The sequence below is a fragment of the Ursus maritimus genome, unplaced genomic scaffold (genome assembly GCF_017311325.1).
Source record: "Ursus maritimus isolate PB19 unplaced genomic scaffold, ASM1731132v1 scaffold_21, whole genome shotgun sequence".
NCBI lineage: Eukaryota > Metazoa > Chordata > Mammalia > Carnivora > Ursidae > Ursus > Ursus maritimus.
In genome coordinates this window covers 48463038-48480994 of record NW_024424564.1, presented here as the reverse complement: position 1 = coordinate 48480994, position 17957 = coordinate 48463038, and the positions used below count along the sequence as shown (strand labels likewise).

The window sequence follows — 17957 nt, the reverse complement described above, 5'->3', positions numbered from 1 at the left end:
AGACTGAGACCGGTACACTGTGCCTAAAGAATTGAGGATGGGCTGGTCCTTACTTAAGACACCTAACAAGAAGCTACGGTTACTGGGTGTCCTCAGCCACTGTAGAGTATTTAGTCCCCCGAGGATTAACAAACCCGCTAGTTTGAACCTAAGGGGCGCCGGCTCAGAGGGAGACAGAAAACACTCCTCGTGCCGTGTCGTGCCATTTCCTCGCGGAAAGCCTGAATCGCCTCTCGACGGTGGCCACGCCGCAGGGCTCTGGGGTGAGGGGTGCGACACTCCCCCACACCCCCCCTCCCGGCCTGGATTAAGCAGGGGTACGCGTTCACGCTGTCACGCAGGTCCCGCGCAGGCAGGGACCGGGAGGCTCGGAGGCCTGACACCTCCTCTGTTCCACCCCTCCCCCGCCCCGCCAGGCAGGGGGCCCGACGCGCCTCCGCGGGCCCCCGCTCTCCGCAGCAACAGGGAGCGCCTCCCCACCCCGGAGGCCCCCAGAGACGGGAAGCGAACCCGACTCGACCAGCCCACCCGGAAGCCCTCCCCCAGCTCACACCTGCTGGCGCGTGACGCCCGGAGCTGCGCGCGCCCGCCCGCCTGCCCCGGCCCTGCCATTCGGGGCGCCCCTTCCCTGCGCGCGGGACGTCACCCGCGTCCCTCCCCGCCCGGGGGTCAAACCCACCACACGCCCGCCCCCACGGAGCGCGAGCTCAACGCCGCCGCCCCCGCCGGGGCCCGCGCGCTCCCGCCCCCCCTCCGGCCCTGTCCCAGCCGCGCGCGCTCACTCGCGAGGACACGCACACGCTGCGCCTCAGCTTGACAGGCCGGCCCGCGCCGCGCGCTCCCGCGGGCGTCCTCGCCCACCCGGCTGCCCAGCTCTGACTGGGCGGTGCGCGGGGGAGGGGAAGGGCGGCAGTGGCCGTCGGTCCTCACTCACCGCCGAGCCGCGCCGGCTCCGAGTGCGCGGCGTTCCGCTGTGAGGCGATGCGCTGCGATGTGCGCGGTCCCCGCTTCTCCGCAGGCTATGGAGGCGACGTAGTAGGGGGACTGAAGGGGCGCGGGGGGTCACTCCCTCCCGCTTCACCTCCCAGAAACACGGGGACCCCAGAAACTAAAAACAAAATAAACAAACTTTCCCCTCCGCCTCCCTCCCCCAAAACCACAACACAAACACTCGGGGGCCCGCCCAGAGCCCCACTCCATTGGCCGCAGGGAGGATGCTTCCGGCTCTCACTGGCTGACTTTTGTGCCCATCAAGCTGCGGTTCCGCCCCTCCAATTCCTCGCCGCTGCTGTCGCCCCTCATTGGTCAAGTGCTTCCCGTTTGACGAGCTAGGATTGGCTGAGCTGCCTGCGCCAATCATTCGGGGACACACCCCCTCAGCATCCCAGAGGCCGCTTCCTTGGTCGCGGACACGGAGAGGCGAAGGGGAAACTAGAGCATGATGGCGGCCGAGCTCACTTGGCGCAACCATCGTCTTTTTTCTTTTTTTAGCTCATTGATGTCTGGCCCTCGCGCTGTTTCCCCTGAGCTCTTCTCTCCATCCAGTGTTGCCTAATAACGGACTCTATACGCGCCGGCTCCTTGATTTATCCCCTTCAAAGTGCTGAGTGTGGGCTGGCTGTGCGTCATTGGACTGTCAGAATGTCACTCCCTAGTCAAATCTTCAAGCTATTGGTGCAACGTCCAGAAAACCCGTCCAACAACAAGGACTAGTGCCATTGGTTTGACTCCACAGAGTTCTTTCCTGGTACCTTATTGGGTAAATAGGCGCGTCAGTCAGGTCTTGAGTCTCTTTGCTAGGGTTAATTGTTTGCTTGGAGTTTGGATGGCTCTGGTCGTTTGGCCCGTTGACGATAATAATGACTGTCGTTTATTTTGTGCCTACGTTGTGCCAACTACTGTTCTGAGTTCTTTGCAGGGATTTTTCTGGTTCAACCTGTGAGTTTCACATTCTCTAAATTTTACAGATAGAAACGAAGGCTCTAAAGAGATTAGGACACTTGCCCAAGGTCACTCAGATAGAAAGAAATTGGTGAACCCAGCATTGGTTCTAGGACTGTCTGACTTCTGAGCCTTCGCTCTTTTTACTGGTGCCTCTCCCTTCGTCCGGAATCTTACCTGCCAGCCAATACAGCATCTTAAAAACATTTCATTCCGAATGCAAGTTCCCCCATCAGTTTCTGGAGGTGACATTGTGGGAGACTAAAGCTATGGAGAGGTTGTCATTGCCGCCACCTCATTCTCCTCTCTGGCACCCGTTCCTCCCCACCCTAAAGTAAACCATCTTGGTGTTTCCTGACCAGAAGCCCATCTACGTCTGTGTTTATTTTCTCAGCTTTATTATTTTTTTAAAAGATTTTATTTATTTATTTGACGGAGACAGCCAGCGAGAGAGGGAACACAAGCAGGGGGAGTGGGAGAGGAAGAAGCAGGCTCCCAGGGGAGGAGCCCGATGTGGGGCTCGATCCCAGGACTCCGGGATCACGCCCTCAGCCAAAGGCAGACGCCCAACGACTGCGCCACCCAGGCGGCCCTATTTTCTCAGCTTTATAAATGAACATTTCTACCATCCTTGTGTGCCAAGCTTACCTCCTCAACCCTCACTGATCTCCAGCTCACTCTTTGGAGAGAGACCTCAAGAGCCAGAAACAAGGAGAAAGAGAATCTAAAGAGAAAGAATAAATTGCTTTAGAAATAAATAATTTATTACATGCAAATGGAACAGCCCTTCAGCTCCTGGGAAGCTTCCAGAGTGGCCCCTGATACAGTGTGAGACGTGTGCTCCTGGCTCCTTGCCACTAGATTCTTTCTCTGTGGCAGCTTTCAATGAAGTGAATCCAACATTCCAGCCAGGGGAGGGCAGGATGCTTAGGACCCACTGCCAAAGAGCCAGCCCCAGCCTCTGGGACTGAAATGATCTCTAGGAGAACAGCTCTGGACTCCAGCCTGCATTCCGTCTCGGGTAATTAACATTTTACCATCCCAAATCCCCATCCCCTGTAGCTTCAGTGGGATCACCGCCCTTGTTTCACTTCCTGATCCAAGCTGTTGTGTAACCTTATTGGCACTGCTTTAGTAATAAAACAACCACTGTAACACTGTAATGCTCAACACTTAACAGACTTTCAGCGGAGGAAGACAGGGCATTTCACAAACATCCATTAAGATTAAGTGGCAGGTATTCATTCCTAGGGCAACTGCCAGCAGAAGGACAGAAGAAAGATCATGAGTCAAATTCTAATAAAGGTCCTAAGAACTCAAACCCTTATAAGAACATGCACATACCCCATCCTAGCATTCCAGTATGGGGATTCGGAATCAGAAGACACAATAAATGAGAAGTGTTCAGAGTTCAAAACCTTCCCTATCTACAGATTGGTTCTTTGTAACTCTTTTAACCCACAAACCAGTGCTTGGTTTTATAGTGAATTGTTGGACACATCTGTCTGCCCCAACTTAGTTGTAAGTTCCTTGAAAACAAATGGTTTCTTTTTCATCTGTGTATCCCTTAAATTGTTCTGATTATAAAAGGCCCCCAAACAAATAATTATTCAGTAAATGCTTATTGAGTCTGTCACCACTTTTCTAAGGAACAAGGGCTACACAGATAAATAAAACACCTCTGCCTTCAGGGACCTCAGGTCTAGTGGGGGTGGCCAAAAGGTAAAGATCATCACAGTGCAAGTGGCTTGGAAGGACACAGGAGGAACACAGGACTCAAGCTTGGCAGGACAGGGATGGCTTCCCAGAAGAAGTGACATCTACAAGGAGAGCTAAAGGATGAAATGCGGTTAGCTGGTTAAGGGGCTGATGACGTGTGGTGACCTGCAGTGTTTGCTCTCTCTGGTCAAGGATCAAGAGAGGACTATCCAGGAATGGCCAAAGCCCGTTCTTCCTATAATCTTTGTTTGGGAGGGCTTTCAGCTATCTATCCACTCCACCTCATTGTACTTTCCGTCCCCAGGAGAAAGTAGGAAGCTGGAACCCCTGTCGTGTTTGCCCACTTGAGAATAGGAAAATAATTTCCAAATAAAACTGCTGTTTTTCCAATAATAAAAGTAACACTGAGTAAAGATTTCAGACAGTACAGAGAGTTTTAAAGTAGAGAATAAAAGCTCTGTCTAATCCCTACTAGAGCCAACTCCTGTTAAAGTGAGTATCTTCCCAGACTCCTCATGAATAGACCCACACGTAGATTTTTTTCTTCCCACAAATAGTGGGGTGTGGTTTAACGTGTGCATCCTGAGAGCTCTCATTGCTCAGAACTGCAGCTTTGGGTGGAACCAGTCCTCACTTTCTATACTTATGGGAAGGAGGCCAATAAATCAACCAAATGTTTATTGTGGAGGATGATGGTTTCAAATTCCTGTTGCAGCAAATGACAAATTACCACCTGTTACAGGACTTTGGGGCTTGCTCAGGCTAGTGTAAAGTCAATGAACTGGGGGGGGGGGGTCTGCTGCCCACTACCCCAGGGCTTATGGGTTTGCTTTGGTGGTTGTGGAGTCAATCCATGCCCTGAAAAGGCAGCCCAGGTCAGAGAATAACATGCTAGGGTGCTTTCCTATGCCGTCTTTCTCATTTCTTCTCTGCGTGCTACTTGGGGAAAATATTTTTTGTTTGTTTGTTCCAACTCACCCAGCTTTGAGAGTAAAAAAACTCGTCAAGCCCTGCACAATTTTATTTAGGCCAAGTGCAGTATGTTCTTGGAGTGCTATACTATTCTTAGAGCTCTATATGTAGGGTTCTATACAGTTGGCTTTTTGCTGGAAGGGAAGGCAGATTTGATGAGTGATAGCTGCTTTGGATAGCTACCAAAAGTGCTCTAAGCCATTCCAAGCAACAGGCCTTCCTTTTTTCCCTTGAGAGATTGCTCTGTGATCCCTGAACACATTGCATTGGCCTGGACAAAATCCAATGCAACGGGAATTTCTGTGAACGATTCTGCAATGACCCACAAGCTCAGGGTGACACAGCCAGCTGGATCTGCTCCAACTCTGATTTCTGTGGCACAGAACTCCGTCCACCCTTCGCACTGGCCTCTCATTGCTGTGAGACATTTGGAAGTGTTTGTAAAGCATTCTCCAATAACCATGGGAAGATCCCTGTAAAGGAACCTAATCCAAAAGACAAGAAGCCTGCTGACAGCTGATACTGCTCACTGGGGCGGTGGGTATGGCCAGAGCCAGGGCCAAGAGCAGTGGGGGAGGGGAACTTTCTAGAGGGTGCTGATTATAGAGGACACGCTTATAAGCATTTATTACATGTCTGGTAGCATTTATTGTAGAACAAAGCCCTTGTGAAAGACGCTATGCCACTTCTAAATCATCTCTCTTCTTATGACCACACTTCCTGAAAAGCTCCCTGTGAAGCAGCAAACATTGGACTCCTCCTGTTTGCTGGCCAACGTTAGACCCACAGGAGGCTCGCAAGAGAACCAGAAGTGGCTGTTAATAATAGCTACCCTTTCACAAACACTGGCTTGCTGTGTGTCAGACACTACACTGAGGCTTTACCCAGATCGCAGCAGCTAATCTTCACAACCTTGGTTATCCCCATTTTCCAGATAGGGAAACCGAGGCACTGAGGGCTGACGAATTTGCCCCAGGTCACCACAGGTAATAACCTCACAGCTGAACCCAGACATTCTGACTCCAGTGAGTAAGCTCTCTTCTTTGCTGCTACGTCGCCCCAGACATGTGCCTTGAGAACGCCACAGTGCCGCCGGGGAGACACCTGGCCTCCAAAGGAACAGTTGCCCTCGTAGCCTTCATTAGCTCAACTCCAAGCTCCTTTCTCCCCCAGACTCAGGGAGAGAGGTGCGCCTCTTCCTGACTAGCTTACTGCCTCCGGTGGTCCTTCCTCCGCATCCCAGTTGGAAACTGGCTCTCCTCCCACCCCCTTCAAAGCAGCCTCCTTTCTTCCTGCCCTTTTCCCCTCTACTTCCTTTTCTCAGCCTCTTAAATTACGACCTGAGGCCGTCTCCACCGGTGCCCACTCCTCCTTTAAACCTGGCTTCTGGTCCTAACGCTCTTCTGACACGATTTCTCCAAGCTCATCGGTGACCTCTTGTGGCCAAGATCCAAGAGCCTGTCTCAGCTCTTGTTTCCATGGCTTCATCACTACGTTTTACTCTGAGAATCTTCTCTTGGCTTCCCAAAATAGCCAGCTTCCCTCCTACCTCTACAACTGTTCATGCTCTTTTTCATACCACCTCTTTCTCTAAGCTCCTTCAAAGGAGTCTGTCTTCTCTTCTCTCCTATGTTGCCTTCTTGAGGGCATGGGGTGGGGGCGGGGAGCTGGTCATTGTCCTGCCTTCACCCCGAAGACGGCGATTTTCATCTCACCTGTCTCCAGCCTTCATTGGGCAGCCCGCCTGCTGTTCACCTTGTGCGAGTCACATACACTGAGTGTCCGTCTCCCCCCCTCTGGAATGAATATATTGAATCAGGTTTTCTCTTCTAGACTCTAAAATAATGACAAAGTCTGAAGCTTTTAGGCACATACCATGCCCAGGCAGGACCAACTATATAATTTGCAGCCATGCAAAGTGAAAGCATGGGGCTCCTTGTTCTAAAATCATTAAGAATTTCAAGTCGGCAACAGCAGAGCATCAAACCAAGTGTGGGACCCTTCACCTTCTGAGCGTGGGGCCCTGTGGGACTGCGGAGGTGGGCTGCACATGAAGCCAGCCCTAGCGCCAGGCACTATGCTCAGAATTGTGTATGTATTAGCTTGTTCAGTCCTCATAACAACCTTAAGACGTAGAATCTGATGAGGAAACTGAGGCAAACAGAGGCTAAGTAACCGTCCAAGGTCATGTGTTTTAGTTGGTGAAACTGAGGAAAGTACCTTGGTTGGGTCTGTCATGAGATTCACGCAGTGAAGGATGGTTTCCTCCCCAGAGGCCCCTCAGGAGGACTTCTGGTGGCCCGTCAGCTGGGCCACACCCATCCCTTCCTCAGTAAGTATGTAGCCCTCCGTGCCCCTCCCTCCTTCTTCTGTACTGAGGTCTACACTTCCTTCACAGCTCAGTTCGAGCCCCCTGTCCCTTCTGGAGCAGGGAAGTCAGGCCCATAACTCTACTCCCTCAGAGTTACTCAGTACTCTGTGTAGTGTCGCTTGTCCGTTGCTTACCGTCCTGAGGCTCACTGATAACCAAGTCTACAAGGCTAGAGAGAAAACTTCTTTAAATCTCTCTCCACAACCTTATAACAGCTTATGGTAGCCTGCCTCACCCACCAGACTGGGAGGTCTTGAGGGCAAACGCTGTATCTGAATCTTTACTACATCTTTGATGCCTATAATTCTCTTGAAAGAGTTCTTTCTAGGCTCTGGACCTTTCCCTGGAATGCCTTGCCTCATTCTTCCCTCTCCCATTCACTCCTCATGTGTTAGCTTAGAGATCACCTCCTCCTCCAGGAAGCCTTCCCTGACCTCCACCTGTGGGTTAAGTGACTCCTCTGGGCTTCCGTACCCCCTGTACCTCCCCATCATAATGCCTGCCTCCCTGTGTCCATCTTTCCAACAAGGTTATGAACACCTTGAGGGGAGAGACCTGGTCTGTCTTATTACATTGCCTAGATCACACTAAGTTCTCATAAGTTAGTTTGAACAAATGAATTAATAAAAGTAAATCTTAAAATACATGTTGGTTAAAACTCCAGGCTCTTTAATGGCTCTCACCACGGGGCTAGGCCCCTGATGGATGCTTATGTAAACATCAAATGAGTGAAAACCAACAACTCCAGAATTTCTGTAAAGAAGGTGGCTTAGTGGCAGCAGTCGAGTTAGAGCAGAAATCTGGTTGGTTCCTCTTGACAGAATAATGACAAAGTAAGGATCCCCGGTGTGACAGTGGGGAGTTGGCATTGGGAGCATGGAAGAAAAGTGTGCTGGGCCAGGTGTTGGCCAACCAGGGCTTGCCAGTCACATCCAACCACTGCCTGTTGTTGCATAGCCCACAAGCTAAGAACGACTTTTACAGTTTTTACATGGTTGGGAAAATTAAGAGTAGTATTTTATGGCACATGAAAGTTAAACGAAATCCAGAACGTCTCATTGGAATACAGTCACGCCCACGCATTTGTATATCGTCTGTGGCTGCTTTAGTGTTACAGCAGACACGGATACCACGTGGCCACAAGGCCTAGAACATTCACTATCTGGCCGTTTACAGAAAAAGTTTGCCCTCCCCGGGCCTCTGCCTTCTTAACTCCTAGCCTGAGGAGGAAAGAAACGTGCTGCCAGTTGGCCACAAGGTGGCAGCATCTCACCACAGTGCTTTCAGCCGCATGGGCTCCTCCGAGGAACCACCGCCAGGAGTACAGGTTCTGGGCCCCAGGCCCTTGCCTGCCCTTGAGCAACTCCCAGTCCCACTAGGGAGCCAGCCTGGTGGTAGTTGTGGAGAGCAACAGAGCTTAAAAGCTAGAAGAGGGGCGCCTGGGTGGCTCAGTGGTTAAGCATCTGCCTCTGGCTCAGGTCATGATCCGTGGGTCCTGGGATCCAGCCCCATGTCCGGCTCCCTCCTCAGCAGGGAGTCTGCTTCTCCCTCTCCCTCCGTCTTCCAACCCATGCTCCTCTCTCTCACTCTCTCTCTCTCAAATAAATAAAATCTTAAAAAAAAAAAAAAAAAAAACAAAGCTAGAAGTTAGGGAGAGAGTCTGGAGCCCACTCAAAGGGTACAGGACTGGCTTGGGAAGGCCAGTGGCTTGGGGCAGGTAGGCAGGCTTTTCTGGATATGCTGGTTTTTTGGTTTTGGTTTACTTTGTATTTTATATATGAAGAGTTTTCCAAACAAACTAAAATTGTCTATTTTACTCTAAACTATCCATGAAGAAAAGTTGCGGGACTTTTTCACAACCAGATAAGACTGTGGCCCTCTTCCATGCCTGGAACCAACCAGACCGCAGAGCTGAGGTGAGGTGGGGTGTGCACTGGGGAACATGGGGTCCTGCCAGGCAAAGTGGCCCACAAATGGAATCCCTGGCAGGTTTTCTGTACCTTTCTTTCAAAGCCTGGGCTTTGGAACTTCTTCCACGTGGATGGGCGTTTAGCCCCGTGTGCCCACTCACTGTGAAAGTGGCAAACACAGAGGGAGGGAGCAGGGAGAGAATGTCCCAAGAGGGAAATGGTGAAGCCCTCGCTCTAGCACACCAAGGAAACACAGGCTGGTAACTAAGCTTCCCCAAACGTTAGCCACTGTGCTGAGTGCTCTACTCCCCACAGCCTCTGGAAAGTGGCACCACGATTATCCCCATTTTACACAAAAGGAAACCCAAGTTCCAGGTGTGAGGCAGCTTGCTGGCTCACTTAGCTGGTATGTGGCTGAGAGGGGAATCCAGCCCCACACTGCCCATCCTGAGGACTAGCCTGGCCACCGAACGCCTCAGCTAAGGTCCTGGCATGCCCCAGCACCACCCTGCAGACCCCAGCTCCACCCAGGGCCTTCCTTGCTCACCACTCAGCCGCAGGCCTAGCTCACAGTGATTATGCATCGAAGGAACAAGTGAACAAAGCCTTCCAAATCCTGCCGTGAAGTGCCTTTCCTTGTCCAATCAGCCAACTTCCAAGACCTTCCAGAAAGAGGTGAGCCAGGGAGTCCAAGCTGCACTCAGGAAAGCAGAATCACCAGGCATGGTTCTCGGTTCTTAGCATAGGATGGCATGTGCTTCTCCCTTGCTTGTGCCCAGAGGACCGTGGCCACAGCAGGCATACCGCCTGCTCTTGCTTTTTCCTCCTTCTCTCCTCCACACGGCTCATGCTCTTGCTGTTTCTGTGACAGGTCCTAGCCGGTCTCCTATGACGCAGACTTCTGTTTCTGGAGCTGTTTTTTCGTGGCTGCAGACAATGCCTAACTTCTAGCTACTTTACTGGATGAAAACTGGTCTCCAACTGGCTGTCACTTGGAGAGGCCATGGGTAGTGCTCCAGATGGGTCCAGATAACTAGATTCTAACCCTTCCTGTGACTTGTTGGGTGACTGGAGACATTTCCTCACAGCAAGGCTCTCACCTCCTCATCCCATTTTTGTGTTAGCAATTTGAAAGGAAGCACACAAAATCATCCCTGAGCAGCCAGAGAGGCCTGGAGGCCTGGGCCCACCCAGTCCGGAGCAACTGGGAGAGGGAGACTGTTCACTAAGGACACACGCCGAAAAGAGAAGTCTCCCCTGAGGAAAGGATGGTCAGGAAGGACTTTTGATAACTCAGTTCTTAGGAAATTAAGTAGCAGAGAGCAGAGTCCTGTTTGGCCTCCACCTACGGGCTCAGAAGTCGGGAACAAGATTGAAAGGGTTGCGATCAATTCCAGAGCCTCTGACACCACCCATGCTGATTAGCCTGGCTTACCGTCTGTATCAAGTGGCTGTCAAGTTTTCAATCATTTAACAAAAAGGCATGAAGTAGACACTGTGGATACAACAGTGACCCAGACAGGTGATGGACAGAATGGGTACCCCAAGGACAGAATGGGTACCTCTCAGCCTCCGGCTGATCTAGCAATTACTCAGCCTAAGAACACAGTCCCATGTGCACCTGCCACCTTCCAGCCTTCTCGAAGGCACCCATCCTCTCAACCTTGGTCTGGCTCAGCCTGCCAAGCCCGGGGTGCCTGTTGTGCACCAGGCCTCCTGCCACTGGAGCAGCAGGGCAGACGATTACAGTGACAGCTGCTTGGCCCTCCGGGCGGGGGATAGAGGGACACGACCGTGGCGCACAGCCCGCTGACAGACTACAGCCGCGGTGCAGGGCGCGGCTCACCTGCCGCTAAGGGGGCTTTGCCGACGTTGACTTGTGACACTCCAGCGAGCGGTTCTCACTTGGCCTGGCTTGAGGAGGGGGGAAGTTTCTCTGCTGTCAGCCCTGGCTGCCTTTTGGGGGTGAGGACGCTGTCAGGCACACACAGGTCTGTCCAAGGTGCTTTCCACGCAGGGCTCGACTCAAAGTAAAGGAAGGCGAACAGACTGGGAGGAACCGTAACAGGGCGCTCTGTGGAGAAAGGCAGATGTGTGCACATAAACACACCTGTTCCAGGGAGTACCAGGCAGTGAAGAGCTAAGCAAGGTAACTAGAACAAGACGGAAGATGCTATTATGTCAGTCACAGAAAGCAAAATCGTTGGCAAATCAGCCACCGTCTCTGGACCACAGCATTCTGTCCGAGAGCCCGGCTGCACGGGGGCTGCACAGGAAAGCGCCTCAGGGAAGCAGCCGGGGGCTCAAAGCCTGCAATGCACTGTCTTTCTCAGCTGGCGTGACTTCACCCCCCGGGGACGTTTGGCAGCATCCGGAGACATTTGTGGTTGTCTCACTGGAAGAGGTGTTGCTGGCCTTTAGTAGGTAGAAGCCCGGGTGCTGCTAAGCACCCTACGATGTTCAGGACAGCATCTCCCCCAAGAGAGACTCTGTGGCTCCCAGACGTCCCCACCAGCGTTGAAGGCAAGAAGCCCGGGCTAGAGGAGCAGGCTTAGCTCTTGGGAGAGCCGCGCACTTCCTCATCTGAAAAGTGGGGACAATAAGCCCTGAGCCGCTCATCACACAACTTTGTGAGACTCAATCCCCAAATGTCCAGGAAAGCCTTTTCTAACACTGTTAAGGGCTCTCTCCTGAGCTTTTCTTAGTTTGAAAACTGCAGGTGACTAAAGCACATAACACAGTCACTGGCATATAGTAGGCGCTCAATAAACCAAAAAGAACATCATCATAGTAAAATCCAAAAAGGCCCATTTCCCGTCTCTTGGGGAAAAGGCCACCTTTTTTTTTTTTTTTTTTTTTGCCTGTCCATTCTATCAAGTTCTCTACAGGCAGAGGGCATTGGCGTTAGCAGAGGCTATCTCGAAACACCCTTGAATGATCAGGGACAGGACTAACCATACACCCTGAGGACAGAAGACACAGGAGACGGGGAAGTTTTGCCAAATCAAGGGAAGGCCTCCAGCCCCATGCAGGAATCTTGTACTTTCCGCTCCTCTGGGGTAAGGTCCAGGTGGCAGCCGCCCCAGGGTCTCAGCCCTCAGCTGCCTCTGCTCATCGGAGGTCAGCCCACCCGAGGAGCTGTGCCAGTGGTTGGCACTTAGCCTGCAGAAGCCGGACCCAGAGTGGGCAACTTGCTGGTGGTGATGGGTGACGAGAGCGCCGTTTCATCCTTGCTCCTCTGGGAGCCCTTCTGACGTTACCGGCCCTGTGGAAGCTGCCTGCTGCGTGGGGACCAAGGGCATCCACCCTAAACTTGCCATCCATCCGAGAATGCCAGGTGTACCCTTGAGATTTGATGAGAGAGAGGAAACTCACGGCGTGTATGCCAGCGCAGGAGCGGAGGGCGGGCGTACTAAAAACTGAGAAGCCCAGAGGCAGATGGAGCGGGCTGGAGCTTAGTGCTTCAAGATCCTCTTGTCCCAAGTGCTACTGTCTTGTCCCGAGCCTCTCAGGGCTGGAGGGGGCCAGGGGCCATCCTGTCCAAACCTCTAAAGGGGATAAGGAAACAGGCGGGCAGGGAGGTGACCTGCCTGGGCAGCCAGCACTCCTCCCACTACACAGCATTGCTCCGTCATGGTCTCCCGCCCCCTTGCTCTTATGAACAAAGTGGCAAAACCCCCATCTTGGCACCTGGGGAAACGGGCAGAAAGGCAGGCCTGGCTCAACGCTGCAGTGACTTGGCGCTTTCAGTCTGGATCCTCCTACATGTCAGGGCTGGGGAGGAACTGGGCCTGCTCTGGGTCAGAAGAGGGGAAGGGGATACAGGCGGCCAGCTTCTCTGGGAGGGGAGGCACAGGAAGCCTTTGGGAAGAACCCTGGAGCTGGTCCCTTCCCTAGGCCTCCTCCCTTGTACCCAGAGGGGTCCACTCTCCCCACCAAGGGTGATCTCTTTCCCCCACTGCCATTTGCCCACCGTGTCTCATATGGTCAAGGTGATGGCCTCGAGCGGAGGGGACACGCTCCATCACCTGGTTTTCTCCTCCCCCTTTCTTCCCTTCTAGAACAAGCACTTCCCACATTGCCAGCACTTCCCAGGAAGTGTTTAATACTCAGAGAAGCTCAACGAGGTGGGTCAGGGTCCCCTGCCCTCCCACCCCCACCCTTGAAGCTAGCCTCAGAATGAAGAGAGGAGCCCCTGGGAAGCAGGCTCACCCTTCCTTTCCTCCCCACCGCCAGAGACCAGGTTGTCCCCCCAGCAACGGCACCACACCATCCTACCTCCTGGTTCACCTCTGTGCCCCCAGTGCCCTCCCCCAGGTGCTGCTGGTGCCCCAGGGTTTTTGCAGAAGGAAAGACAAAAAGACAAATTGGGTTCAGAAGTAAGAGGCCGGAAGAGGCCGCCTGGTGGTGCTTCCACTGGGGGACGCGGCCTGTCGGCTCCCCTGCGGCTGTGACCCCCAGCCTAGGCTGGCGGAGCCTGCAATATGGCAGTTTCTCTGTTGTCCATTCAAGAAATCTCTCCTCAGACCCCTCTGATCACACAAGTGGGGAGGGGCAGCGTGAGACTTTAGGCTGCTTTCCCTGGCCTGGCGTTGTGGCAATCAGGCCAGGCCCCTTTGGGGAGGCGAAGGCTCCTAGACGCAGCCTGACTTTTAACGGGAGGCAAAGGCTGGTCTTTGGCTGAAATGCAACTAGAGAAGGCACAGAAGTGCTGGCAGGTGAAGGGGGCTGAGGGCCATCTGGTGAGGGGGGAGACAAATGCCCTTGGCTGCAGGGCTCAACCTCCCATACCACTTGAACCCCGCACCCGTGGCCAAGCTCTCTCTCCCTGCCCTGGGCTGCACATCAAGGCACTTTTTTAAAGGGAGGGAGCAGCCCCAGGCAAAGGCACCAGAACCCCCATATGTGTTTGCAGTGGGCAACAGCCAAGGAGGTCTGGACCCCTGGGGCGGAGACTAAGATGGTGGGCTGGGGGCGGGGGCGGGAAGGGGATCTCAGTACGAGGGCTCTCAGAATGGCAGGGTCAGATTCTGCCACTGGCTGAAGGGAGGCCTGCCCCCCATTTCACTCTAGGTCTAGCACAGGAGCCTGTAGGAACCGGGCCAGGAAGGCCACAGCAGCCGGTGTCCTAGCTGTCCTCACTGCACCTTCCATCTTGAGTTCAGAGCCTAGGTCAAGACTGGTTCCCTGGCCCAGAGCCCCATCCGTCCTGTTCCCTTTTATCCCACCAAACCTCTTGGGGGACCAGAAGCACCAGGAAGCCCAGGGAAGGAGAAGTCAGGGAGCTGGAGCTGCCCTGGAGACCCCATCACATTAGGCATAAAGACATGGGCTCACCCCATCTGGGGACCCGGGAGGGGGTCTGGCATAAAGGAGAGCAGACGTGAGTCAAGCTTCCACTTCATGTAAACAAGAAGGAGTGACCCCTGCTCGGCCACCGACAGTCTTGTGGGGGCGTGTGGTCGTCTTGAGACGCTACAGACTCTCACGTCTGGGACTGAGGGTCCCTGAGGCCAGGATGGGGGCTGTCGGGCAGGGAGCGAGTGAGGGTCCGAAGCACAAACTGGTGCAGGTTTGACCTGTATTCTCCACAGGACAGGGCTGGAGGCATCCAGAGGTCCTACCCACTGCTGGCTTATGGCTCAGGAAATCACACAATTGCTGGTCTTGGCAGGACTGGGACTTGTTTTACCTGCAGAGACAAGTGACACAGGCAAGGAAGACGTAAGTGAAGTGCTCGGCGGACTCGTCCCCCGCTCCTCTCCTGTGCACCGCCCATACCTCAAATTTAGGGGCTGGGGTCACTGTCTCCTTCCCACGCTGCCGAGCTGGAGTCAGTAGGGCCCCCAGGAAAGCAAAAGGAAAGGGTCTTCCTGTCTAATACTCTCAGCAAGACGGTGACCGTTTGGGATATCAAGGGATCTGCCACCTCCTGACCTCAGCAGCATTGGGGGGAAGGATCCAGAATCCCAATCTACAGCTATAATCGATGACTGAAAAAGTCTTGCCAAGAGATGGTGTACCAGTAGCTGATGCTGTATGCAGCCTCCCTCACAGCTTACAAAGCACAGCCAGTCATTCTCTCAGCTAATCCCCCTGGGCAGCCGCTGCACCATGACAAGCTGTCATTAGCCCTGCCTTAGAGCTGAGGCCAGCGGGGCCACCAGCTCCCTGAGCCAGTCAACACCAGCTCCAGCACCTGGCCTTCCAAATCCAGGCTCAGCTCCTTCTACCGTGCAGGCACCCCAGGGAAGGGGTCACCAGGGTCAGTAGGCTGATGCAGGGCCCGGCAGCGCGGCTCAGACCACATGCTTAGGGGGGTAGTTTTAAGACAGAGGATGGAGGGAGCACACTTCATTGAGGGGAAAGCTGGGGGAGAGAAAGCTGTTCTTCCCCAGGCCAAAGGAACACGCTTCTCCTCTTCCCAGGCCCTTCCATCCATTTCCACTTCCTTTCGACTCCAAGTGGAGGCCAGTGGCTTCTCTGGCCGGATTTCTGCTCCGGGAGCTGTAGAGGGGAGGGGAGGGGGAGAACTGTGAGGCAGACACTGCTGTTTCTGGCCCTCCAGGCGTCAGGCTGCTGGGCCTCCGTCCTCCTGGGCACAGGCTGCCTTTCTCCCAGGTGCAAGCTGCTGAGCTCCTTCCTGCGGTCTGTCTCTACAACCGCAAGGGGCACCTCCCTGGCACTCACACCACCTCCCCGTATCACCCCAGCTGTGAATTTAATTACTGTGGTGGCTGCCTCCTCTCTTGGGCCATTAGTAAGGGAGACACTGAACAGCTGAACAGGCTCCAGTGGAACACCCTCCCCCCCCCCAAGCTCGGCTCGCCACCACCCTGTCTGGGCAGACTGAACTCGCTCCTCAGGACTTGCTACAAGAGGCCAAGCTCGACGGTGTGTAAGGCTTAGAGAAGGTGGGAGGGGAGCTGGATGACTGTGCCCCCCATCCCCAGAGGGCTCCAAGGGTCAAGGGGCCTGGGTCATCTTCCACGGTGGTGCCAGGCTGCCTCTGACGCAGCTTCTCTGGTGATGACTTCTGTTGTCCCGCAGTTCCCTCGCTGCTGCAGGGACACAGCTATCCCCGCTTCCTCTCCTTAGTGGCTTCTTCTATTTGCTCGGCCTGCCGAGCAGAGATGGAGTTCCTCCCCGGGGGCAGTAGCACTTTAGAGGCAGGTAAGCAGCTCAATTTCTGCTTCCCGAAGCCGGGATGGAGTGTAGCTCTGGGGTGGGAAGGGCGGGCCGGCTTCCTAGGCCTGCGTTCTGCCCCCGCTCCTGCCCTCCTGCCTGGGGAAGCTGGGAGAGGCGGTGCTGAGAGCCCAGGTTTGCCAGGGTGTGCCTCCCACTCGTTCCATCGGCCGTGAAAGCCTCAGGATTCCTCTCCATGCCTCTGATGAGAGATGGTTTGAGGACACATTCTTTGTGTGCCATCACTCCTTCAGCGCTCGCTGACTGAGAGCCAGCATGCGGAGGTGTTCGGCAGGACTGGGGAGAATCAGACCTGTTCAGGTTACCAGGGAAGAAGACATAAATGGCCTTTTTTTTTTTTTTTTAAACAAAGTATATGTGGCATGGGCAGCCCGAGGGAGATTTGAGGGAAGGCCGAACTTCAAAGGGAGCGAACACTGAAGTGAGACCCAACGTTGGGGTGGGAGCTGGTGGAGGCACCTGGGGCGTCAGGGCAAGGACGCTGATTGGGATGCCAGACAAGGACCATGGGGTCTACCTCCCTAGGGGTTTCAGGACTTCAGAGTCCCCTTTCCTGGAAGATTCTTCCTCTGGATGTCCAGACAGCGTTCTCCCTCCCAACATTCAAGTCTCTGTTCAAAGGCCCCTTTGTCCCTTTGTCACAGAGGCCTTCCCGATCACCCTTTATAAAAGGGTCATTGCCCTCCCCTGCCCTTCTGTTTCCAGTACGGTATTCACTCCGTAAGAGCAGGGGCTTTGCTTGTCTGGTTCGCCGTTGTACCAGGAATTTAGAACCGTGCCTGGCACAGAGCAGACATTGCAAAGATACGTATTTGTTGAGCGAAATGGAAGATCAGGCAGTGGCAAGCGACCTAAAGGTTCATACCAATACTAACAACAATAACAGCATCGACAGATCTTGGCTGGGCAACGTACATGCCCTCACTCACCCCGGATGGTGATGAAAGCCCTGGCGAGGCCCAGGGGAAACCAGAAGGGCAGAGGGATTATGACATGTGCCAATGAGAATAAGGACGCTGGCTGAACCGGGTGGGATCAGTGTCTCCAAGGGTGCTCACTCAACTCCCCTCATCTTGCTGTGTGGCTGGGACCCCGACTGGTAACAGTGCTTGGCTTTATCAAGTCAGACCTTCCAACGCCAGCTGGGGCATGACCCATGATGCTCAGACTGACACTGAATTTTGAAACTCTGTCTTGACAAGACAGCTCTTGAGTAGACTTATCCTGGACCTGGAGGCCCACAGGCCTGCTGGGAGCTCTCAACCCTAGAAGCACTTCCCCAACCTTTCATTCCAGACAGGGGCCCAGATTTCCAAGAGAGATTTGAGACTGCCAGCCCCCAGGGATGACATAGGTTGAGACTGAAGTCCCAAATCCAGGCGCCCAGTGGCCACAGCACTAGGAGCCAGACCACACTGCCAGTTAGGGTGGCCCCCCATGCACGAATCAGGGAACCCAGGAGAGTTCTGGAAATGCAACTGTCACTGCAGTCACCTCAGAGAAGTCCGGGAAGAAAAGCATGGGCCCAGGGGACCTTGGAAGGTCAAGACTCAGAGGCACTCTGGGGTGTTAATGGCCACTCTTCGCTTCCTCTCCACTAATGGGATACCAGGGGGAGAGTCCATTGGTAGGAAGCCTCTGGCCCCTCCAAACAGTCTTTGAAGATGTAAGGAAATGGCACTAACCCTAGCCTTCTGGACATAGCCACAGCACTTTGTGCAGGGCCCTGGGAGGCAGGACACCATGCTCCCTATCTCCCCGTGCGCCCATGGACACAGAGGCTTGCCTCTCTGCATCCCCTATCGGTGGTTGTGAGTTCTGTGCCTCTCTGCATCCCC

General features: G+C 54.0%; 2 protein-coding genes across 2 annotated transcripts in view; both read right to left on the bottom strand.

Moving 5' to 3' along the window:
- Nucleotides 1–1471, bottom strand: part of LOC121104370 — a 143097-nt gene extending 141626 nt beyond the window's left edge. The window contains exons 1-2 of the mRNA XM_040637089.1: nucleotides 1240–1471; nucleotides 799–925 (exon numbers count right to left, since the gene is read on the bottom strand). Of these exons, the coding sequence (XP_040493023.1) occupies nucleotides 799–925; nucleotides 1240–1471 (359 nt within the window). The remainder of the gene's footprint in view (nucleotides 1–798; nucleotides 926–1239) is intronic.
- A 10299-nt stretch (nucleotides 1472–11770) lies between these two features.
- The window catches only part of FAM83F (family with sequence similarity 83 member F), a 34006-nt gene continuing 27819 nt past the window's right edge, over nucleotides 11771–17957 (bottom strand). Inside the window, exon 5 of the mRNA XM_040637571.1 lies at nucleotides 11771–14605. Within this exon, the coding sequence (XP_040493505.1) occupies nucleotides 14556–14605 (50 nt within the window). The 3' untranslated portion in view covers nucleotides 11771–14555. The remainder of the gene's footprint in view (nucleotides 14606–17957) is intronic.